The sequence below is a fragment of the Myotis daubentonii genome, chromosome 16, assembly GCF_963259705.1.
Source record: "Myotis daubentonii chromosome 16, mMyoDau2.1, whole genome shotgun sequence".
NCBI lineage: Eukaryota > Metazoa > Chordata > Mammalia > Chiroptera > Vespertilionidae > Myotis > Myotis daubentonii.
Window position 1 is genome coordinate 47,024,091 of NC_081855.1, and position 25,117 is coordinate 47,049,207.

Sequence of the window (25,117 nt, forward strand, 5' to 3'; positions counted from 1 at the left end):
GTAGTCCAAAGGGTTGGAATCCCTCTGGGAAACAACATGGTGATATAAAGAAATAAATACATAACATACATAAGCTACAGAATTTTCATATTCATTAACCTAGTACTCCTGGTTCTGGATATGTATTGTAAGAAAATAATCCCAAAGAAGTAAAAGGCTTTCTGTACATGAAAGTGTACATTTTAGAGTTAGTTATAGAATAATAAAGTTGGAAGCAACTTACATTGTTAACAATAGGGCAGTGGTTGGTTAAATTCAGACACATTCCTTCAATGGGGTATTATTACACAACCATTAAAAACTAGAAATATGTAAAGTTGGCTTATAACCGAAAGGATATTGATATGATATAAAGTGGTCAAAAAGCAGATACAAAATTCTTTACGTGTTATGGTTACAATTATATAAGAATAATTACGCTTGAAATTAAGAATAGCCCTGCTGGTGTGGCTCAGTGGTTGAGCCTTCGACCTTTGAACCAGGAGGTCACTGGGTCGATTCCCAGTCAGGGCACATGCCCGGGTTGTGGGCTCCATCCCCAGGAGGCATGCAGGAGGCAGCCCATCAGTGATTCTCATCACTGATGTTTCTATCTCTCTTCCTCTCTCTGAAATCAATACAAAAAAAATTAAAAAAATTTAAGAATAAAAAAGAATATACAAAAGGGCCAATGTTGCCATGTTAGGGTAGAAGAGCTAAAGGTGACTTCTCACCCTACCCTCTCCTAAACTTCCTTTAATGTTATAGTATTTCAAAAATAGTAATAATAAATTCGAATAAAGATGTTATCACTATCTTTGCAAGAAGTTGAAGAGTATGCGAGGGAAGAGCAGGTAGTAGCAGCAAGAGGACTACAGGCATTAAAAGCGAGGACCGGGTGGTAGGAGGTTGCCAGGGTTTGGGGGTGAGGAGAGGCAGGAGAACACCAGAAATAGGCTGGATGGTCATAGAAGCCTTAGATGTGAACAGGATATAAGTCAGTTAATTAGGCCTGGCCAGTTCTCGGCTACCCAGAGGCAAACTAAGCACCTTCTTAAGGATTAGTGAAGCAGGGGTATTAAAAACCATTAAAAAAAAAAAAAAGACTTGATATTTGAAATTCAAGCAGACATCAAAGAAGTCATCATGGGGGTGGAGGGATGAGAATTTTGCAGGCCTTCCTTACGAGTATTTTATGATGGGTCTTGTTTTCACTTGGAATGGGCTGGTGGGGGAGACACGACAGCCTCTTCTGTGGCTGGGGTCTCCGAAGCTCTGTTTTGGGCCCTGGGCTTGAGTCAGTCCTGCGCTCCATGAGCACCGGTTGCTTTTGCTGTCAGGACCACAGGTTGCCTGCAAGGGGTTTCGTGCAGGGCCCAAACGTTCACAGGCCTCCTCAGAGCACTCATCAGCACCCACTGGGACCGACTCCCTCAGCTAGGAAGGCTTGCAGCGGTTGTCAACCCGTGGGTCGCGAACAATGAAAATACATCCTGCATATCAGATATTTACATGACGATTCATAACAGTAGCAACATGACAGTGATGAAGTAGCCACGGAAATAATTTTATGGTTGGGGGTCACCACAACAGGAGGAACTGTATTAAAGGGTCGCGGCATTAGGAAGGTTGAGAGCCACTGGCTTAGGGCTTGCTTCGGAGGCTGTCTCCAGACACTCACTCACTTTAATAATAAGATTGTTTACCAGGTGGTGCCAGGCGTAGCATCTCAGCCTGCTCCTGAACCTCCCAGGAGGGAGAAACCACAGCCAGGATTGGCCGCGTGAGTCCCTCAGGCCAGCGTCAGGGGCAAAAGATGGAATCAGCTCCCTCCCGGAGCCTGGCCCCAGCGGTAGAGGTGGGGTGGCCTTTGATAAACGGCAACCTGTTGCTTGGTCCCCGAGCCCTGGCGGACCACCGCCATGAGCAAGAGAGGGGGTCCCCCTGCAGGTGGACCCAAGTAACTGCCGCCCTCTCTGCCTTCTTTCCAGGGGGGGCCTGTATTTCCCCAGAGTCTCCTCCCAGTCCAGGGAGATGCTCCAGCCTCAGCCTTCGGAAGGCAAGAAAGGGACCGAGTCAGAAGAGAGGGAGGACAGTTCCACGGCAGATCTGAAAGAAATCGTCACCTTGGTTTTGGTGGGAGAGAACATCGCGACACCAAAGGGGCTTCAGAATGCCCAGCAGCAAGGCAAGAAGAAGAGGAAGAAAAAGAGGTTAGGATTGGAAGATGGGGGATGGGGACCCACGTTGGTAAGAGCAGGAGGGGCCTGGGAGGAAGGGGGCCGTGGCTGCTCATGCGCCGGGAGAGGAGAAACTGTCCGGTGAGACTGTCCAAATCACACCACTTCCGGTTCAGATAAAAAGGAGACACTTTAGATGATGTTTTCTAGAATGAGATGATGGTGCATGTCATCTAAAACCACACCTTGCCTGAGTCTTTGCTGTGTTTGTGTCCAGACTGCCTTTTATGATTATTTTTTAAAATGGCCTGCGGCGGGCTGGCTTTCCCGCGGCCCCACCTGGGATGGGATGCTCCTGGGTGTGGCCTCTTGTTCCGGCCAGTGTGTCTGTCTCTGTCTTGCTGCTCTTCTTTTTCTCTTTTCCAGATGATTGGTGATCAATATGTGCAGCTGCCGATATGAGAGTGGTGAGCATCTGCATTCGAGGAATCCGCGATGGGGACCCACTGGGTTCCCCCACCGGGTTGGGAAGGGTCACGCTTATGTATTTTTGAGGAAGGAAAGGGGTGTCTCCCAATCCTGTTCTTTGCTTCTCTCAGCTCATTTAACTATTTGAGGAAGTTGGGGAGCTCATTCCAAGGAAATAAGGGTTTGACCGCAGGGCTGTGTCATTAGGGGATTTGATTGTAGAGACAGCAGCTGTTGCTACAATCAGTGGCTCTTTTTTAATTTTTTATTTAAAAAAATATATTTCTTTTATTGATTTCAGAGAAGAAGGGAGAAGGAGAGAGAGAGAGAGAAACATCAATGATGAGAGAGAAACACCGATTGTCTGCCTCCTGCACGCCCACCCTGAGGATCAAGCCCGCAACCCGGGCATGTGCCCCTGACCGGAATTGAACCCAGGACCCCTCAGTCCGCAGGCCAACGCTCCATCCACCGAGCCAAACCAGCCAGGGCTCAGTGGCTCTTTTTTTAGAGCACAACTTCCAAACTGGCAGTCCCTGAGCTGGAGATGACCTGTAGGCCTACTTTGTTCTACAGAGCAGAGGTGTTGTCATGATTTTAATTTCAAATTTGGATGCTTTGGGCCGGCCCTGACTCTCCTGGTCACTGCAGGCACTTCTTCCTCTCCAGGCCCTTGAAGGCATTTGCGTTGGTGTTGGCATCAGCTCCCAGTTACCAGTGCCAACAGGGACAGGGGGAGAAGGATGTGAGAGCATGTGTGTGGATTTGAAATACATTGTGTAATTTTTTTTCTGTTCATTGACTCTACTAATTAAGCTTGGCTCAGGCTGATGTTAAGGATTTAGGCCAGTGATGGCGAACCTTTTGAGCTCGGCGTGTCAGCATTTTGAAAAACCCTGACTTAACTCTGGTGCCGTGTCACCTATAGACATTTTTTGATATTTGCAACCACAGGAAAACAAAGACTTGTATTTTTGATATTTATTGTATACATTTAAATGCCATTTAACAAAGAAAAATCAACCAAAAAAATGAGTTCGCGTGTCACCTCTGACATGCGTGTCACAGGTTCGCCATCACTGATTTCGGTTTATATTCCCTGAACATTCAGTGCTTCGTGTTTAGGGGAAAGCCAGACGCCCACTTCCTGGCCAGGGGAAGCCAGGGTGGTTAAAACATTCCTCCCAGATAACCTTCTAGGGCAGGGGTGGGCAAACTTTTTGACTCGAGGGCCACAATGGGTTCTTAAACTGGACCGGAGGGCCGGAACAAAAGCATGGATGGAGTGTTTGTGTGAACTAATATAAACTCAAAGTAAACATCATTACATAAAAGGGACGGTCTTTTTTTTTTTTTTTAGTTTTATTCATTTCAAACAGGCCGGATCGGGCCGCGGGCCGTAGTTTGCCCACGGCTGTTCTAGGGGATGATGGGGCATAGGCTGTATTTTTTAAATAGCTTTCAACTCTTTGTGTTCCTTTCTTGGCGATGATGTCTCTAGGGCAGGGCAAGATGGCTTCAGTCCTAGGGAGTCTCATGTCTCACTTCGGTGCTTAGTCTGGGAGCACCTGGGAATGTAACTTCCCCACTTTATGCTCCTCCCTCACCTCCCGGGCTAATGGGCCTTTCTTTCTCCAACCCCCGGCAGTGCGTAGGGCCGCCCAACAGTATGGCCTTCGAGAGGGAGGGGAAAACGACGACTGGACTCTCTACTGGACTGACTTCTCAGTGTCGCTGGAGCGGGTGATGGAGATGAAAAGTTACCAGGTATCTGGGACAGAGCTGGTCCTCAGCATAAGTGGGGTCCTCACTGTCCCCCAAGGGTATCCCATGGGTTCGCCCGTGTCCCCCATTGTTCATGAATTCCGGCTTCCGTTGCAGAAAATCAATCACTTCCCGGGGATGAGTGAAATCTGCCGCAAGGACTTGCTGGCCAGGAATATGAGTCGAATGTCAAAGTTGTTCCCTAAAGATTTCCACTTTTTCCCTCGGACCTGGTGTCTTCCTGCTGAGTGAGTGCCGACCCGAGCTCCCTTCTCCACTCCCCACCCCAATTCCATTTCCCACAGGGTCTCCCATCTCTCTCTCCTGTTCAGGAAGAGAAGGGATATGGGGTGTGGCCAGGGTTCCCAGACTTTCCTCACTTGCTTAGTAGCAACTTAGAAGGAAATGTGTTTGCCATCAGGTCAACAGGCACCTCCGCATTTCATAGCCACCGAGGACCATTGAGTTAAGTGACTTCTCCACTGGTCACAGGCTCCTTTGAGTTAAAGTGCAAAACAAGAAATATAGGAAGACTGAGATTTATAGTCCATTAAGTTTCTTTCTCTCTTCTGAATATACTTTCTTTTCTATTTAAAAAAATATATTTTATTGATTTTTTACAGAGAGGAAGGGAGAGGGATAGAGAGCTAGAAACATCGATGAGAGGGAAACATTGATCAGCTGCCTCCTGCACACCCCCTACTGGGGATGTGCCTGAAACCGAGGTACATGCCCTTGACCGGAATCGAACCTCGGACCCCTCAGTCCGCAGGCCGATGCTCCCTCCACTGAGCCAAACCAGTTAGGGCTATACTTTCTTTTCTTTTCTTTTTTTTTTTTAAAATATTGATTTCAGAAAGGAAGGGAGAGGGAGAGAGATAGAAACATCAGTGATGAGAGAGACTCATTGATTGGCTGCCTCCTGCCCGCCCCACTCTGGGGATCAAGCCAGCAACCCAGGCATCTGCCCCAAACAGAAATTGAACTGTGACCTCCTGGTTCATAGGTCAATGCTCAACCACTGAGCCATGCTGGCCAGGCTGAATATACTTCCTTCAAAGTATGTTCAAAGATGGTATTTCCTCTCTCACACTCTGGCTGGAGTGGAGATGTTACAGAGAAAAGGCTGAGCCCAGAGTGGGGCAAGAGGCCGATTGACCCAAGGCCACATCACTGGGCTTGAGCCAGATTCAGATCTCCAAATCTCCAATCTGCAAACCAGCAGATCAAATTCCTTGGTCACGGCTAACGTTATGGAGTGTGCAGTATATACAGTGGGGCCTTGACTTACGAGTGTCCCGACTAACGAGTTTTTCGAGATACGAGCCGTCTCTCAGCTGATTTTTTGCTTTGAGTTTCGAGCTAAAATTCGGGTTACGAGCCAGCTTCAGATACCCCACCGCTAGTTGGCACAGCGAACGTCACAGTGAACGCCACAACATCAGCCCAGCATCACGTGTCTCACTCGTTCACTTTTTGATTTGACATACGAGTAATTTGAGTTACGAGCTCCGTCACGGAACGAATTAAACTCGTAAGTCAAGGCCCCACTGTATCAGCACCCTGTCTGCGTTATGTCATGTACAAGATAGGGTGTCATCACCCTCATTGTGTAGATGATGGAACTGAGGCTTTCAGAGGTCAAGTCCTTGCAAAGGGTTACACTGGTAAGTGGTGTTGCCTGGGTTTAAATCCAGGCCTGAATTCCCTCCACAGCCCATCTTCTCCCCACTGTGGGTGCTTTCCTGGCTCTCCTATTACCAGGCCTCGGCGCGTCTGTCTGTCAGTCCAAGGTGTTTTTCACATTAGATCATTTTTGTTTGTTTGTTTTTTAAATATATTTTATTGATTTTTTACAGAGAGGAAGGGAGAGGGATAGAGAGTTAGAAACATCGATGAGAGATAAACATCGATCAGCTGCCTCCTGCACACTCCCTACTGGGGATGTGCCCGCAACCAAGGTACATGCCCTTGACCGGAATCGAACCCGGGACCCTTCAGTCCGCAGGCCGACGCTCTATCCACTGAGCCAAACCAGTTAGGACTGTTTGTTTTTTAATGTACAGAGTTAGCCTTCCTTTTTACTGCTTCCCAGCTAAAAGTGTATCTCCTTCACTCCCTGTCTGGTAGCTGGGGAGAGTTGCAGAACTACAGCAGGTCAAGAAAAAATAAGACATACATTTGTAAGCCGGATTCGGGCTGCCAAGGGAGAGGTATATTCATCACCCGGACGGTGAAAGAAATCAAACCGGGGGAGGATATGATCTGTCAGCTCTATATTTCAAAGGTACTTCTTCATGGTGATTGTTTATTTATCTCCACAGCAACCTCGGGCTGTAGCTCCGCTGGACCGAATGAGGAATGAGGGAATGGAGGGCAGGGGTGAGGGTGATGCCGAGTCCTGCCTTCTGCCTTGGACTTTGTCAGTCCAAGCCTTCTGCCCTGATGTGACATGTACCCGGGCCAGAGCGTCCCTCAGCCTTGCACCCTGTCCGTTGGCCTGGCTCTACCAGGCTGGTCCCTTGCCTCTAACAGACGACAGCTGGGAGAGCACCTTTGGTCATTGAGGAGAGGAGAGTGGTCCTGGATTGATAGTGGTAACCAGCTTTACTCCATGACTGGAGGTCAGAGGTCCCAGCGGGATAGCCCACTGCAGGAAGGGAGCCCTGCGGAAGTGTGCATGGAGGGGGAGGCACCGGCCAGCACTGCAGGCCAGCACCGCAGGGAGAACTCTTACAGAACTGCAGCCATAACATAGCCCTGGATAGTGACAGCATGTTCTTCATCACAGGCCATTTTTATTTTTTTAATCCTCACCCGAGGATATGTTTCTATTGATTTTTAGAGAGAGAGAAAGAGACATAGAGAGAGAGAGAGGTGAGAAACAGCGATCAGTTGCCTCCCACACACGCCCTGACTGGGGATCGAACCCACAACCTAGGTATGTGCCCTAACTGGGGATCGAACCTGTCACCTTTTGGTGTATGGGACGATGCTCAACCAACTGAGCCACCTGGCCAGGGCAGCACAGCACTTTTATTGCTATTTAAAAAGTGTGGTTTAGTGACTTGTACAAGATCATGTGGCTAGTCACTGAGCCCAAACCCCCATTTCCCTGTCCCCAGCCCTGGCCAAGCCTGCACTCTGTAGCAAGAGGCAATGTTGGCGCTGACGCCAAGAAAACCAGACGGGGCGCTAATGACTTTCAAGTCGAATCTCTCCGAAGCTGGTGTAACTTCTGTTCTCTCCTCCAGCCCTTTATCATCGATGGGTTCAAGTTTGACCTACGGATTTATGTGCTGATCACATCCTGTGACCCTCTCAGGATTTTTACGTATAAGGAAGGACTGGCCCGCTTCGCCACGACCTCTTACTCCCACCCTTGCACAGACAACCTGGTGAGCTCAGGGGACATGCTGCCTTACCTCCCTCCCTTAGTGTGATAAAAAAAAAAAAAAATCCTAGCTAAATCCACTAACACTTTCACTAACATTGTGGATTTGGCTGCCGTGGCTGAACACTTCACACTTGCCGGCTGCATATGTTCTTTCCTTGAGCCCTCCCAGGAGCCCTCGGGAATAGGCATTATCACCTCCCTTTTACGGAGAGGAAATGAAAACCCAGAGAGAAGGAGGCCTTGTCCAAGGTCACAGAACTAGGAAGAGATCAGACTGGGACTCAAGGCCAGGTCTGCCTGACTGCAAAGCCAGAGCCACAGTTCCACACCCGGGAGTGCCCTCAGGCAGGGCACCACCCCATCTCAGGAGGAATTGGAGTTTCTCATACTCCAGGCTGTGGGATACCCCTTTCTTCTTCCTCTGTGCTGCCAGTTTTAGCCCTAAGACTCCCCCCGCTTTTTAAAAAAATATATTTGTATTGATTTCAGAGAGGAAGGGAGAGGGAGAGAGAGATACCAGCATCAATCATGAGAGAGAAACATTGATTGACTGTCTCTTCTCCCCCCCCCCCCGCCCCCCTTCCCCCACTGAGGATTGAACCCGCAACCCAGGCATGTCCCCTGACCCAGAATCAAACCGGTGACCTCTTGGTTCCTGGGTGGACTCCCAACCGCTGAGCCACCCTGGGCTGGGCCCCCTTTCTTCTTTAAGCCCCAGGGGCCTCAGGAGGAGGCGGGAGGCCTGCCCTTCCTCTCCCTCCATAGACTGCGTCTCTCCCCTCAGGATGATATCTGCATGCACCTGACCAATTACTCCATCAATAAGCACAGTTCCAACTTCGTTCAAGACTCGCTCTCTGGCAGCAAGAGGTAAGCGAGCGGCCTCACGCCTCTTCTCTTTCCCTGCCAGTCTCAGCGCGGCGCCCCAGACCCTGTCAGTCCGCATCAGCGTTTCCATCCTGGGTCACGTGCTCTCAGAAAATATTTCCTGGCCTCGAAACCCAGAACAGACTCCTTAGTCTCTGCCCTCTGGCTGTTAATCATTAAAAGAAGGCCACGTCGTAAACCCTAGGAGGGTGGGAGGAGGAGAGATAAACACTGAACTGTTTCCCCAGCAGGGTACACACACACACACACACACACACACACACACACACACCCCAAAACACACACTGGTTACCGTTGGCCCTTCTGACATTTCCAAGCCAACAGATATTTATTGATTCTGGTCTGCCGCGGGAAAGGCCGTGCCAGGCAGTGCTTCCTAAGCTGTGGTTGCCTGGTGTGTGGCTCCAACTGAGATTCTCAAATGGTGTGTCACGCGGCCCGGTGTGGCCTGACCTGTGGCTAGCTGGCTTTCCGATTCTCCAGAAGAGGGGGAAACAGGAGAGGAAGGCATGAGCATTTTCCCAAGCAGCTTTTATACGCCTGCTATCGGCTAATCCTGTCTCATTGGAGTTTTAAGAGAAAGGGGGACGGAAGAATGCGAACATGACCCGACAAAGGAGAAAGAAAAAGGAAGTGTTTGTGGAGGTCTCCCGTGTGTTTGGGCCTGAGCTGGGTGCTTTGGGAGCATTTAAAAAAATACATCTTGCCCTGACCGGTTTAGCTCAGCGGATAGAGTGTCGGCCTGTGGACTCAAGGGTCCCAGGTTCGATTCCGGTCAAGGGCATGTACCTTGGTTGTGGGCACATCCCCAGTGGGGGGTGTGCAGGAGGCAGCTGATCGATGTTTCTCTCTCATCGATGTTTCTGGCTTTCTGTCCCTCTCCATTCCTCTCTGTGGAAAATCAATAAAAATGTATTTTAAAAAAATACATTTTTATTGGTTTCAGAGAGGAAGGGAGGGAGAAAGAGAGACAGAAACATCAGTGATGAGAAAGAATCATTGACTGGCTGCCTCCTGCAGGCTCCCCACTGGGGATCGAGCCCGCAACCCGGGCCTGTGCCCTGACCTGGAATCGAACCGTGACCTGGTTCCTAGGTTGACGCTCAACCACTGAGCCACACTGGCCAGGCTGCATTGTTTTCCCCCATTAAATTTTTACAACACCGTGGCCGAGGCATTATACACTACCCTTTGTAGATGGGGAACTGTGAGTTAGGCGCCATCTCATTTTACAGATGAGCAAACCAAGTCTCTGAGAGGTTCAGGTGCCTCAGGTCACACCGTTTTGAATGCCGCAGCAGGACAAGAAGGTCGGTCGGAGACGCGGAGGCACATGCTCCTTCTCCTGCACCAGGTTCAGAGGACTGATCAGCAGGCCACCCGTCTGGCCTCAGAGCATCAGAGAGGCTCGGTGCAGGGGCAGTCACGGAGTCCTCCGTGGCAGAGTCCCAACGAGCAAATGGGAAATCACTAGGCCCGTGGTCGGCAAACTGCGGCTCGCGAGCCACATGCGGCTCTTTGGCCCCTTGAGCGTGGCTCTTCCTAAGCCTTAGGAGTACCCTGATTAAGTTAATAACAATGTACCTACCTATATAGTTTCAGTTTAAAAAATGTGGCTCTCAAAAGAAATTTCAATCGTCGTACTGTTGATATTTGGCTGTTGATTGATGAGTTTGCCGACCGCTGCGCTAGGCGAGGCCTGCTTGGAGGGTTGCGTCGGGCTGGGTGGGGGCGATCTCCCTTTCTCAGCAGGCCTCCGGGGCCGAGACCGGGTCCTCTCCATCTCTCAGGGAGCCTGGAGCCTGGCACATAGCTGGTGTGTTCCGTGGAACTGGCTAACCCCTGGGCATTCACATGACAATGTGCATTTGCTGTGATGTGCCTGCGTCATCCCGAAGGCTATGTGGATTTGTAACGGAAGCTCCCTCTGACCTGCCCAGTGTGGAGCTGACTGGAGCAACCCCTCAGATGTTTCCTCAAAAACCTGTACACATCCTCTGATCTCTGTGACAGGGTGACCAGCCATCTCGGGTGGCCTGGGAGCGAGGGGTTTCCTGGGATGTGGGACTTCCCGGGGCAGTTGGTAACTCCATCTGTGGAAATGCCCTGGGGCTGCCTTTGCCAAGTGGGCAGTCCTGACACAAAGTTTCTGTGTCTTTAGTGTCCCCAGAAGCCCCTCAGATTGAGGTAGAACTCAGGCAGTGTGTGTGTGTGTGTGTGTGTGTGTGTGTGTGTTTAAGTCTGTCTATTGAGAGAGAGCAAGAGCGAGAGCGAGAGCAAGAAAGAAAGAAAGAAAGAAAGAAAGAAAGAAAGAAAGAAAGAAAGAAAGAAAGAGAAAGAAACATCAACCCATTTTTCTACCCATCCATGCATTCATTGGTTGGCCCTTGTGTGTGCCCTGACTGGGGTTGGAATCCACAACCTCAGCATATTGGGACGATGCTCTAACCAACTGAGCTACCCACCAGGGTGGTAGTTGTCTTCTTAAAAGGCTCCCTAAGTGCTTCTAATGAACACCAAAGAAATAACCACCAAAACAAAAGCATGAGGTAGGGTACTGGTTTCTTATTTTTTAAAATTTATCCATTAAGCTTTCCACCCAGGATACTCAGTCCCTGTCCAAGCCCACGGGTGTGTTCTGGGTCACAGTGAAAGTGCCCAGGCAGGCCTTGGGTGTCATTCTATCTGTGCCCACTCCAGGGCTGTGGCGGCGTGAGGAGTGTGGCTCTGTGGCTCCTGCACGACCCTCCTGAGCTGACAAAGTCCTGGTGCCTCCCTAGCTCTTGGGCGTCCATCCCTGTTGGCTCTGGCACCCTATTTTCTACGGACGTTTCTGGTTCTCGGCATGCCGTGGCCTTAGATGACCAGAGGTGGGCTGCCCAGCCTCATGGCCTGTGGTTCCCCTCCAGGAAGCTCTCCACCTTCAACACGTACATGGAGAGCCACGGTTACAACGTGGAGCAGATATGGAGAGATATCGAGGATGTCATCATCAAGACGATCATCTCCGCCTACCCCATCATCAAGCACAACTACCACACCTGCTTCCCCAACCACACACTCAACAGCGCCTGCTTCGAAATCCTGGGCTTCGACATTTTGTTGGACCGCAAACTCAAGCCCTGGTTGCTGGAGGTAGGGAGGCTGGGGCGAGGGGTGAAAATTGGCCCCTGTGTTTGGGACCGGCCAGCTTCAGGCTCCTCTCTCCGCCCTTGCAACTCAGCTAGATCTGTTTAATCAAGTTAAAGGCACCAGTTCCTCCCCTGGTGCTTGCTGCCTGGGGCTCCTCCCTTAGCCGAGAAGTGGCCACCAGAGGGAGTTAGATGGCCAGGAATTGGAGAATTCCCTGTGCCTTTTGGAGGCCCCCGGGACTTGGAAACCGATCTCAGACACAGAGCGACAGCTCTACCTTCTGTAACAGAGCCCTTTCACCTCCCAGAAAGGGGGTGCTCTTCATCCAAGCTGGGCTGATGATGTTGAAGATCAGGTGGGAGCTGCAGGCCTGGCTCTCAGGGGCCTGGACCGCTCCGTTCCAAGCACTAACAGAGAATGGCCTGGCGTCTGTGGCCACAGGAATGGGTGCAGAGCCACACAGTGATGTTCCTGCCTCCCCGAGACCCCAGGGTGATGGGAGGAGGAGGAAGAGAAGCTTCCGGGTGGCGGTCTCTCTTCCAGATTGTACTTGTGCCTGAGCAGTCAGTGATCCAGTATGCACTGGGGGGAGGGGGGAGGGCTTTGGGTGCAAGTCAGAGGTGCCAGCTAGTGCCAGCTGCCAATGACAAGAGTCAGCCTTTGGGGTGGGAAACCCAGAATTACACATCAGATTCCCGAGGCCTTGCCTTTCCTCCACTCCCAGTCCTTGTTCCCAGGTGTGGGTGGGAAGGAGAATATGGCTGTTTGGAGCTCTTACCTCAAGAGCAAGCCTGCAGAAACAGCTAGAACTCTTCCAATGTCACAGAGTGCCTCTGAATAATATGGACTTTCCTATGAGCAGGAACACGTCTTCTCCCTTCTCCCTTCTCCCACCTGTCTCCCCCACAAGCCCAGTCAGGATCTCGAATGCATCATTTCTTTCTACTCCCTACCTCCCTGCCTGGTCCTTTGGACCGCCCCTTCCATCTGCTCCAGGCACGTGAGAGGACACCACCCACCAGATGGAGAGGAAACCAAAGACGGGGTACTCCCTGATGCCTCCCAAGAAGCAAGAACTAAAATAACAGCTCGTTAGCCCTAGCTGGATTGGCTCTGGATAGAGGGTCAGCCTGCAGACTGAAGGGTCCGGGTTCAATTCCTGACAAGGGCACATGCCCAGGTTGTGGGCTGGATCCCCAGTAGGGGGTATGCAGGAGGCCGCCGATCAATGATTCTCTCTCATCGTTGATGTTTCTATCTCTTTCTCCCTCTCTGTTCCTCTCTCTGAAATCAATTAAAAAATATATATATATAGTAATAAAAGCATAATATGCTAATTAGACCAGACAGCCAAACGACCTTCCAGATGTCTTTCCAGATGAAGCTGGGGCTGTGAGGGCCAAGGCAAGCCGCCACGGCTGCGAGGGCCAAGCCCCTTGCATGAATTTCGTGCATCGGGCCTCTAGTATGTATACATATATATATAAAGAAATAATTAAAAGCCAGTTACTCTAGAGGGGTTCTACCTCCTCCGTTCCTCACTGTGGCTCCAGTCCAGACCTTCTCCCTGCCCAGGGCCCCAAGGTGGGCATAGGTCGCTCCCTGGAGGTGGCGTTTAGGCCTCACTCTCCGCTGTCGCTCTGGAGAGCCCAGCTTCCAGCTGCCGTCTTGCCCTCACAGGTCAACCACTCTCCGAGCTTCTCCACCGACTCCTGCTTGGATAAGGAGGTGAAGGACAGCCTGCTCTATGACACCTTGGTCCTGATCAACCTGGGGAGCTGTGACAAAAAGAAAGTCTTGGAGGAGGAGAAGCAACGGGGCCGGTTCCTGCAGCAATGCCGTTCCCGGGAGGCCAAGTATAGTAGCCCCCCCCCCCCCAGGGACCCCATTTTTATGACTGGTCTGTCCTGATCCAAGTTATGATACAATAGCCTACTCGTTATATGGTCTTTTTAAAAATATATATATTTTTATTGATTTCAGAAAGGAAGGGAGAGGGAGAGATAGAAACATCAATGATGAGAGAGAATCATTGATCAGCTGCCTCCTGCACACCCCCTACTGGGGATGAAGCCCGAAACCCAGGCATATGCCCTTGACCGGGATCAAACCCGCAACCCTTCAGTCCACAGGCTGACGCTTTATCCACTGAGCCAAGCCGGCTAGGGCTCTTTAGGTGGCCTCTATGTCACTTCTCTGGGCCGCTGTGTTCTTTCTGTGAAACGGAGCGAATGATACATAAAGTTGTTGGGGGGAATGAAATGTTGGTGTATAAAAGGCTTACTTACCATAATGCCTGGCATTATCGTTTGTGTTTGAGACTATTAAGAATTTTGCCTGGAGTTGGTGGGGAGGGGAGTCAGCGCTTACGAATGATTATCCCACTTGGAAAATTAGTTTGTATTTGTGGAATGTGGCAGTTTGAATATTTTTACTGTGACTATTCCTTTGTCTCTATTTTAGGAGATTTAAGTTATAGGTATAACTATACCTAATGGAGATAAGCTTATTAATATCAGATGAAGATTTAAGATTTAGGGATTACCAATATGAAAAGTAAAACCATTCCTTTTTTTTTTTTTTTTTTAACCAAAAGAAAGATTTGCCTGTCCTCCCCCGTGTTACTGTGTTGGCAGGAGGTCACGTGTCCCTGCTCCCTGCTGGGAAGCACTCGCCTTACAGAGGCTTCCTTCTGCTGAGTGAGTCTAGTGCCAGAAGACTCTGAGCCTGGGCAAGGAGATGCCTGTGTTGATTTTCAGACCCGCTGTGGCCCCTGCTCTCATGTGCGGAGCTAGCCCGGTCCTTCGAGATGAAACTTCTGGAACCGAGGCAACAGCATCTGTGTCTGAAATGCATTTTCTTGTGTACTGTCTTCTCCGTAAGGAGGGTGGTAGGCAGTGGGGTGTAGGCAGTGGGAGCTAAGGAGACACAGACTCTGGAAGGGGAACTGACTTCTACTAGGTCACCTCGCTGGTAAGCGGCAGGTCTGGACCCAGAGCCCCAGGGGTGTGTGGCCTGGGGTTCCAGGATGCCCTCCACTGTGCTAGCTTTCTCTAAACCGCTGGAGGAGGAGGCAGCGTCAGCTAAGGCGCAGCTAGGGCCCTCTCCTGAGTCATTCTTCTTGTCACAACTTGGCCTGGATAGCTCAGTGGCTCTTGGTTTTCCTGCTGTAAAAGGGGCTTATCATTCTTCCCTCGATGACCGCCATCTCACCAGGGGCTGTGAGGAAGAGTGAGATCATCAGAGCTCATAAAAGCGCATCCAAGAAGCCCTCACATTTAGCAAAACACAAGCTGTCGTTCTCCAGAGAGTGACAGGGTAGGAGGGGCTGTGATTGGGAAGGTTGGCCATAGTCTGCCTGGTCAGAACTATGCCAAGAGGGAAAGGGGTTTTACTCGCAACAGGAGAGAATCTGATGAACTGTCAGAGAAGACGGTTCTTTTCTGTTTGTTTGTTTTTAAATATATATATATTTGTATTGATTTCAGAGAGGAAGGGAGAGCTAGAAACATCAATGATGAGAGAATCATTGACCAGCTGCCTCCTGCACACCCCCTACTGGGGATCGAGCCCGCAACCCAGGCATGTGCCCTTGACCGGAATCGAACCGGGGACCGTTCAGGCTGCAAGCCTATGCTCTATCCACTGAGCCAAACCAGCTAGGGCCAGAGAAGACTGTTCTAAACAGCTTTTAGTGCATATGACAGGATGGCTAGAATCCTCTCAGGGAAACATTTAGGAAATACCGATGGACCCCTGTTGTGTGCAGGGCCCCTGCCTGGCCCTAGATGATATCCAGCTTGGTCACATTTCTTCCAAGCATCGAGCCATTTCCCAACGCAGCCCTGTGTTCTGCTTGCCAACAGGATCAAGGAACTCAAGGGTTTCCAGGCCTTGCGACAAGAGAAAACTGAGAAGTATGAGAAGGAAAACGGTGGAAGTTTCCACCTGATTTATCCCAATCTGAATTCGGAGAAGTATGAGAAGTTTTTCCAGGACAATAACTCCCTCTTCCAGAATACTGCCACCTCCAGGGCCCGGGAGCTGTATGCCCGGTAGGAAAGCACCTTGGAGGTGGGCTTGACCTGCTGGATGATTGGCCTGGGTCTGTGAGGAGGGTTTATGAGCTCCAGTCTCCAACCTTGAACTTGACAGAGAAGCATTTGCTTTGGTGTCACAAGGACCAGTGTTGTTAAGTAGCTATGTGGCTGTTTCTAGAAACTCGCCCCTGAGACAGGCACCCCCCTACACACCCCCTCTCCAGAATGCCCAGCCCCTCAGATTCCTGCAGGTATATAATCTGAGAGCTGGGAGGGACTCATCCCATCCAGTCCGGTCCCCGCCCACCACCTCATTTATGGAAGGGGAGGACGGGGCAGAGAAGACATCATACAGAGTAATGACAAGAAAGAGACTACGGTCCGTCTCCTGATTCATGGGACTACGTTATTTCCATTACACTATTGGCCAGAGGCCCAGGATATGAAGTGGTCCATTGTGGGAGCCCCTGACTTTGGCCTGTCCAGCCCCTCTCTTCAGCACCTGTCATGTATGGGATCTGTCCTCCTGGGAGGTAGGGAGCGAGATAGGGTGGTGGTGGAGTGTGGTGGAGTCCCCTTCCCGCGTTTTTCTCCTTGGATGCTATTCCCAAGCCTGGGAATGACGTGGTTTAAGGGATGCCTCTCCTCCACCTCCTGTTCTGTGACCTTCAATCACGTGTGCAGACTGAACATCCTGGGAGGGAAGGGGGAGTTCCCTGCTCTTTGCCCAGTCCTGTCCACCCCATTCAAAGCCCATCCCTAGCCTACTGACACTCACTGTTCCTCAATGGGCAGGCAACTGATCCAGGAGCTGAGACTGAAACAGGAGAAAAAATCCTTGCAAACGAAAGAGAAGAAGGTAGAGATGCAGGGAGAATCGGCAGGCGAGCACGCGAGAGGCAAGGGGGCGAAAAGCTGGCAACAGACACAACAGCGAAAATACAAGGCCGCCGCCACCCAAGTCTCCAAACAAGTAAATCCGGATGGGAGGGGAGCATGCGTGCCTAGCACCCTTCCCTGGCTGCGGCCAATTTATTCGGGGGTGGGGGGGGTCAGGGAGGGGGGGATGCTGAGGAAGCCACTGCTCAGAGCCCGGATGCACTGAAGGAATGGGCTGTACGGAGGGCTGGGCCACAGGAGGGGGACCCCGGAAGTCACAAGGAGCCCAGCGTCCTTCGGAGGACCCCTCCATCCAGGCAGAGAGGATGCTCACTGGTCTTGCCTTGCTCCATCAGTAGGAGTTAGCAGCTGGGAGGGTGAGCACAATCTCCACATAGGGGGCAGGCTCCAGGACTACATGTACTCATTGTTCCCAGCTCCAGTTGGGATTGTAGTGCTCTCTTCCAGGAGGCCAGGGGCACCGCCTAGAAAGGGAAGAGGTTCTGGGAGGCAGGACCCTCAGAGCATTACATGGGGTGACTGACCACAGCTGGGTCCTTCCAGCCTGCTCTCTGCTCCGAGTGTGGGCAGTCCCCCACTGTGGGCCATGGTTGTCCTGTGATCTGACTCTCTGGATCCCCCCCGTCTCTGCCTAGCTCTCTCTGTAGGCTCAGTGGAGAGATTCGGTTGACTTTTCAGTCCATCTCCTTCTTCTCAATGACTCACCCAAAGAGACAGGATTAGAGCACGTGTTTGTTTGTTTTCATAACTTTACTGGGGCCATAGACCCTCTGAGTATCTGATAAAAGCCATGGAATCTCTTACTATGACGTATGCAAAGATAGTATTTTAAAATATATATATTTTATTGATTTTTTACAGAGAAGAAGGGAGAGGGATAGAGAGTTAGAAACATCGATGAGAGATCAGCTGCCTCCTGCACACCCCCTACTGGGGTTGTGCCCGCAACCAAGGTACATGCCCTTGACCGAAATAGAACCTGGGACCCTTTAGTCCGCAGGCCGACGCTCTATCCACTGAGCCAAACCGGTTAGGGCTACAAAGATAGTTTCAAGTGGTTCAAAGACCCCGTGAAACCATCCATGAGCTCTCTAGGAGTCCCTGAACTCGAGGTGAAGAGCCCCAGATTAGAGAGACTTTTGATACCGATTGCTTTCCTTCTCCCCCTCATCTCCTTTGCACCTACTCTTGGGTGCAGATGAATCTGGACGTGGACAGAGCTGGGTTCCCATGAGCTGTGTGTTTCGTTTCCTCCTTTCCAATCCCTCCAGTCGCTGACACTGGTGCCCTCCGCGCCTGACATGCTCTTGGATGTCAGAGATGAAAAGAAAAATGAGACAGAGATCAGCCTCAACCAGGAGGCCCCCAAGAAGGAAGACGGCCCTGCTTCCCCCGAGCCTTCCTCTGCGAGACATTACTGCTCTCTCCCCGACCTGAGGAACTCGAGCCTTTTCAGCTGCTCTGGGCTGGATCTCAGTAAACCCATCTCCAGAATCAAGGAAGTCAAGTGTGCGTCTGTAGTGAACATTCTCCCCAGCCCCGTGGTAAGTGGGGAGGTCTACCCCCCAGGGGGCTGAGCTCGGGAGGCGGTGGTGGGACTCTTGCTTTCTTGTCCCTTCTCTGCCCCTGACTTCCTATGGGTCCTTTGAGTAAGCCTCCTTCCCTCCCTGGGCCTTGATTTCCCCACTGTGATGCCCAAGGCGTGGAATGGCGCAGCTGCTAGGAAGAGAGGCCTATACTTTGAGGGCTGTTGGAAAGGCTGGCCCATGCATCCCCTCTTTTTAGGCAGGGCACCTCCTCGGGCTACTTTGACAAATGACCGCACACTTGGCGGCTTAAAACACACATCTATTCTCTCAAGTTCTGAAGGCTAGAAGTCTGAGAACAAGGGCCAAGTGGCAGGAAGTCACAGAGAGAATAAGTATTAGGGGGTCACTTCACCCTCTGGGGACCACGGCTCCTTGGCTTGGTGGTGAAGTTTCCCCTCTCAGGACTTCAGATTCCTTAGGCCCTGCTGTTGATTGTGCTGCTATCACCGCATAAATCCATCACATCATCACCTCAGCATTTCATGGATGTGGGGAGTGGAGAAAAGAAAAGGGGGTCTTTGAGCCAAAACTCTAGGGCTATTTATTTGTTGTTGTTTTTTTGTCTGATGTCATTTCTCTTTAGCCTGAAAAACTCCCTTTAGTGTTTATTGTAATGCTCCCCTCTCGGCTGGTGATGAACTTTCTACTTTTGTTTACTTGAAAAAGCCTTTATTTAGCTTTCACTTTGAAGGATATTTTTGTTAGACCTAGAATTCTGGGTTAACATTATTTTTCTTGCAACACTTTAAAAATGTTGTTCCACTGTCTTCTAGTTTTCTTTCTTTTTTAGAGATTTTTAATTGATTTTTAGAGGGGGGGGGCGGGAGGAAGAGAGAGAGAGAGAAGCATCAATGTGAGAATGGAACACTGATGGTTGCCATGGGGGATCGAACCTGCAACCGGGCATGTGCCCTGACCGGAATTGAACCGGCAACCTCTCGGCGATTGGGCCGATGCCCAACCAATTGAGTCACACTGGCCAGGGCTCTTTCTTTCTTAAAAATTCATAACATTGTCCCCTGTATGCAATGTGTCACTTTTTAATGGGTGCTCTTTGTCTCTGAATTCAACCAATTTGATTATGATGTGTCTGGGTGTACTTTTATTTGTATTTATCCTATTTAGGATACTTGAACTTAATGGTTTTGTAAATTGAGGACTTTCACCATATTTGAGAAGTTTATAGCCGTTATTTCTTCAAATATTTTTTCTGCCTTATTCTGTTCCTTTCTATTTTACTTTCTGTCTCTGTGACTGCTCTAGGTACCGCATATAAGTAGAAATATACAATATTTGTACTTACATGCCTGGTTTATTTCACTTAGCATAATGTTTTCAAAGTTCAGTCATGTTGTATTATGTATCGGAATTTTCTTCTTTTTAAAGACTGAATAGTATTCCATTATATGCATCTACCGCACTTGATTTATTCATTCATCTTTTGGTGGACATTTGGCTACTGTGAATAATGTTGCTGGGATCATTGGTGTACATAGTTTTTTAAAAGGAACTAATAACTTATTTTGAGTGTATACCTAGGCACAGAATTGCTGGTCACAGGGTATTTGTAATCTTATTTTACCAAATATTTCTAGATGATTCACCAGAATGACTGTCTGCATTCTCATCAGCAGTGCATGAGAGTCCCTGTGCCTCTGCATCTCACCAACAGCTTTCTAATTTTTGCTAATCTAATAGCTGTAGAATGGCTATTTCTCTGATTACTAATCTCTAGTGTTTAAAATCTCTGTCACATTCAAAGACCTCCAGAGGAAGCTGTGTGGACATCCCTACCATATTCTGCCCTAGTGTTTAACCCAGTGGTCGGCAAACTCATTAGTCAACAGAGCCAAATATCAACAGTACAACGACTGAAATTTCTTTTGAGAGCCAAATTTTTTTAAACTGAAACTATATAGGTAGGTACATTGTTATTCACTTAATGAGGGCACTCCTAAGCTGGCCTTTGCTAAAAACGTCCTCAATCTGATTGAGGTACGTTCGCCGTGGTCGACCCTTCCAACTCTCCCATCCACACTCGTCTTGTATACTTGTTTCGTCTATCTCCTTTCGCTCATCCTCTATATGTCCAAACCATCTCAGCATACCTTTCTCAATCCTCAACACTACATCTTCTTTCACTCCACAACGTTCCCTAAAATTAACTTAATAAACTTTACTTAGAAGTTTTAAGTCTTAGTTAAAAGACTTATAGGTGCGTTGAATAAAACTTGATATCATACTTAATAACAATATTATATTGATAAAATTAAATTCCTTACAATTTACCTTATAATATCCATAAAATTAAATCATGACAATGACTGACAAACACTAATGTGAACAATGGCCTTGCATCTCCTTGGAAAGCTTGGGTAAGTCAGGTTTGTATTTTGTTGTTTTTAATTTTAGGCACGATTCCAGGTTCTCATCAATAAGGCAACTTCTCAATTTACTCTTGATAAGGTTCATGCTTGAAAATGATTGTTCGCATACATATGTAGACCCGAATAAGGAAAGAACAGAAAACGCTAGTTTTTTTCAGTTGATTATATGAGTCAGGAATATTATTCCCCCCACTTCTTCTAATGCCACTTCTTCAAAATAGACTCACCCAGGCCGAAAACGGACTTCTGCCATGGGCCACGAAGTTTCAATCGCACTGTAAGTGCGCACCCGCACGTGGTATTTTGTGGAAGAGCCACACTCAAGGGGCCAAAGAGCCGCATGTGGCTCATGGAGCCGCAGTTTGCCAACCACTGGTTTAACCAATTCCTGGTCAGAGGAAACTATTCTAACCCAATCTTTCATCCTGCTGATGAAATCAGTTCTTAATCTGTTTAAATCAAGAATGGCATAGCAGGGAGCCCTTTGCTTTCCACAATCACATTTTGGATTGTTTTCTCTTCCAGCTCTTATCATCATTAGAGACCTCAGAAACCTGCACCCAGTTCTCAGACTCCCCTGAGTCCCCGCTGCTGAGCACGACGAACAGCCCAGAATGCAGTAGCCCAGAGATGGACAGAGTGGTCTCCCTGAAATGCAAACAGCAGACCCCCCAGTACCTCTTCCAGGAGAAAATATCAACGATTTCTCTGCCGGCAAAATCCCAGCGCTACTCGTTGAACCCACGTTGGACTTGGCTAAAGAATAACGCGAGGAAACAGCATCTGATGTCAGAGCTGTTCACCAAGGTGCACCTGAGGGAGAAGCTCTCCTTGTTCCCAGCTTCCTGCAACCCAAAGCTGGCGTTACAGAACCAGTCACGTGAGTGCCAGCCTGTTCAGGGATCGACCCAGAGCACATGGAGTAACCAACAGAACCAGGCCTCATCTTTGGGGAGCATCCAGTCCGAAGGGGGACACATTCCCTGTCCTGAGGGTGACCGCAGTCTGATGGTGGAGACATAGTCTGTGTCCTTAGGGAGTGTCTCCAGTCTTACTGGGAAGATAAGAAAGATAAAAATAGAATGCTATGTCTAAGTACCCTCTTCAACATTCCCTGGTTCTCATTCAGTTGAGGCCCACTCAGCTAAATCTGTACCAGATGGAGGCATTAAGTATGAAAAAACAGGGAAGAGAAACTATTTTGAGAAAAGAACATTGGATGATTCTGATTCAGGATCAGATTTAGGCCAGGAGACCCTAGAGCAGTAGTTCTCAACCTTCCTTTAATATAGTTCCTCCTGTTGTGGTGACCCCCACCCATAAAATTATTTTCATTGCTACTTCATCACTGTCATGTTGCTACTGTGATGAATCATCATGTAAATATCTGATATGCAGGATGTATTTTCATTGTTACAAGTTGAACATAATTAAAGCATAGGGATGAATCACAAAAACAATATGTAATGATATATGTGTTTTTCCGATGGTCTTAGGTGTCCCCTGTGAAAGGGTCGTTCGACCCCCAAAGGGGGTTGGCGACCCACAGGTGGAGAACCGCTGCCCTAGAGGGAGGTGGCCTTTTCCAAGAATTGGTGCTGAGTCCAGCAGCCTAAATTGATAATGCCAATTTATCAGTTTCTTTGCCTTTCCAGAAAACTTCTCCCTGCCCCAGAAGTGTTACTTGCGCAGCCAAAGCTCTCATGAGAAGAGGCCGCTGGATATGCCCTCCCTCCTCTTCTTGAAGAAAACTCACCGCCGTGATGTTTCTCTGAGGGATCTACTGGTGGTGGCCACCTCAGCCCGACTGGACCCGAGGCCTGACAGAAGACGTCTGGGTGCTATGAGGGAGCCGTGTATACAGGATCGGGAAGCATGCAATCACTGCCTGGTCTCTGGCCAAAAAGAATGTGAGAGGAAATAGGTAGGCCCACCCATAGTCCCTTAATGTGCCTGGTGCATTGGCAAGCACCATATGTATATATTTATGGAATGAATGTTGGGTAAGTAGGTGGGTGGATGGATTGGTAAGTAGACAATTAAGACTAACCTTAGTTAACGTGTGACCCCCGTGCAATTTATACTTCGGCTACGACTACTCTGTCCCCCCTGCTTTAGTGCACTTGGTCTTGTCTTCACTTACGGCTAAAATTGAGACCATCATTAAAGCCAGTCCCAGAAGTAGAACCATGTCAACTGTGAGGGGTTGATTTCCACAGCTTTCATGCTGTGCCAACCTGGCCTCGGCCCAGGCCGCTTGCCCCAAAGCTGGCCCTGTAATGGCGTGTACCGAGGGGACTGAGCAGCTGGACAGTGGGTACTGAGATGTGGAAACAAAGATCTTTAAGCTTTGATTCTACTGTGTGAAAGGACCAAAGGGAGCAGGGAGCCCCCTGTCAGAACTTCAGTTGGAATATAGAAACCTCAGAGAGCGCTACAGCATAGCGTTGCATGGTAGAGGGGTTTGAGCTGCTGGGCACACTTGCCTTTGGTGTACCAAAAGCCTTGCGTGCATTATCTCAATCCCCAGAGAAACTCTATGTGGTTAATACCATGTCATTCTTTTTTTTCAAATGAGGAAACCAAAGTTTAGAGAGGTTAAGTGACTTGCCCAAGAACACACAGATAATGAGCTCCTAAGCGTGTGCTCTTAATCACCACCACTTATTATCTCTGGCCAGCCATCTTGGCTGCTCTTAAATTATCTATAGCAAATGTTTGGGGCTATAGGGAGGTAGGAAGATGAATGTAAAATGAATGTAGGTAAAATGAATTTCTGGTGACCATGGGTGAATCACCTGAGCATCTCCTGAAACACTAGATAAGAATGGTGATGATGTGTTAATTGGCCTGAATATTCTAGAGGCCATTTTACCATTTTACAGGAAAATCTAAAAAAAAAAATCTTCTTTTTCCTCCCCCCAGAATCAGACTGGATCTCTGCTATTCCCCACCCCACCCCCATTTTACTTTTTACTCCCAGGAAATGATTTGTCTCTTCTTACAGTGTCTACAATGCCCATGGGATCAACCAAAAGTTTTATTTTCTCAACTAGATATCCTAGTCTACTAAGTCCCTCCCTCTCACTAGCACCACTGAGGCCAACAGCCTTGCTTTTTGTGCCCTCCCAGTTAGCTGACAGTGTAGGACCATGACTTCTGGGAGTTATCGATGTTGTCCCGGGACACGCCCCAGTTGCTCCTACCGGTGTCATTCCCATGGGCCCCTCACATGGCACCATCATCCAGAACACTCCCCCAGACAGAGCAGTGCGAGGGAGGAGTGTGTCAGAGGAGGGTTCACAACTTTCAAGAATCCAAAGTCCTCAGTCCACCAACAGGCCTGTGTCAGTTGGTCTTCAACTCCAAAGAGCAAAGGCAGAGAGAGGGCTAGACATGATGGAGAACTCAGAGCCCCGAGTGAGAGAATTGGGGCAGTCATCACCACCAGGTACAGATCATACTTCCTCCCATCCCAGCCACCTCAGTACCCAGACATCTTCCTGCTACTGCCCCTACCAGCCCCACTCAATCTCGCCAGTGAAGACAGAGGTGAGGTGAGAGTGCCCAGCCTGCAGATGTTTCTTCCATCAACCTACAGAAATGCTGCATTTCCCCCTCATGTGTACATTAATAAAATAAATCACCATGCTCGATGCCAGGACAAGGAGCCCGATTCGTTAATATTGTGAAGGGCCTAAAATGTTATCCTGGGAAGTGTTCCCCTTAACTCCGTGGGCTGTGGAAAACCACTGCAGGTTTTTGAACGGGAGAGAGATTTCATGGAGGGTGAGAACGATGGATCTGGTAGCAGGTGGTAGGACGGATGAGTGGCAAGGAGAGAGCCTGAGGTAGGAGAGAGGTTTGGAGGCTCAGACAGTGGCCTGCGTTTGAAGCCCTGGCAGCTCCTATCAGAATGGCTGACGGTGGGAAAGAAAAGCGGGCAGGCCAGTCAGCCATCGTAGAGCTGGGCATGGCATTGAACAAATGGAGGGAACAAGGAAACGGGAACAAAAAGGCGGCTTCCAGAGAACTGAGTCCCTGAAAGAAAATAAGGACATTGGGAGAAGCAGCTTTGGGGGATGGAGATCAGAGAGTCTGTGTCATAAAGCAAGTGGATGAGTTCCTGTCCTCAGATGGGTTGAAAAGAGCAGCACTAACGGAAAAGTTTCTCGATGCAAAAATAACTTTCCTAAAATTATTAGGAAAATGGCCACGTTGGTCTGGGCAGGTTTTTCCAGGCTCAGAACGATCTGGGCAGCTAAAAGGACTGTGCGCTCACCTTGCTGTGGACCAAATTGGTCAGTGAGGGGGTGGGGTGGGGTGGGGAAGTGGGGTGGGGTTGACCTGGATCTAGAATGCTCCCTCGGAGGGTTCTGATGCATAGCCATGT

General features: G+C 49.3%; 1 protein-coding gene across 2 annotated transcripts; it reads left to right on the forward strand.

Annotated features, from left to right (window-relative positions):
• The first annotated feature begins 1,782 nt into the window (after positions 1 to 1,782).
• On the forward strand, positions 1,783 to 24,381 carry TTLL6 (tubulin tyrosine ligase like 6). 2 transcript variants are annotated; one of them, XM_059670714.1, is made up of 15 exons: positions 1,783 to 2,192; positions 2,586 to 2,626; positions 4,276 to 4,394; positions 4,509 to 4,639; positions 6,522 to 6,678; positions 7,646 to 7,789; positions 8,573 to 8,658; positions 11,586 to 11,811; positions 13,489 to 13,664; positions 15,675 to 15,863; positions 16,644 to 16,821; positions 18,020 to 18,292; positions 21,250 to 21,604; positions 22,380 to 22,648; positions 23,650 to 24,381. In XM_059670714.1, the coding sequence occupies exons 2-14, from the start codon at positions 2,602 to 2,604 to the stop codon at positions 22,646 to 22,648; spliced, it is 2,328 nt and encodes a 775-aa protein (XP_059526697.1). In that variant the 5' UTR covers positions 1,783 to 2,192; positions 2,586 to 2,601; the 3' UTR covers positions 23,650 to 24,381. The 2 variants fall into 2 exon arrangements, with proteins under 2 accessions (XP_059526697.1, XP_059526698.1); XM_059670715.1 differs by lacking the exon at positions 1,783 to 2,192 and having other exon boundaries at positions 2,271 to 2,626.
• Positions 24,382 to 25,117: the final 736 nt, after the last annotated feature.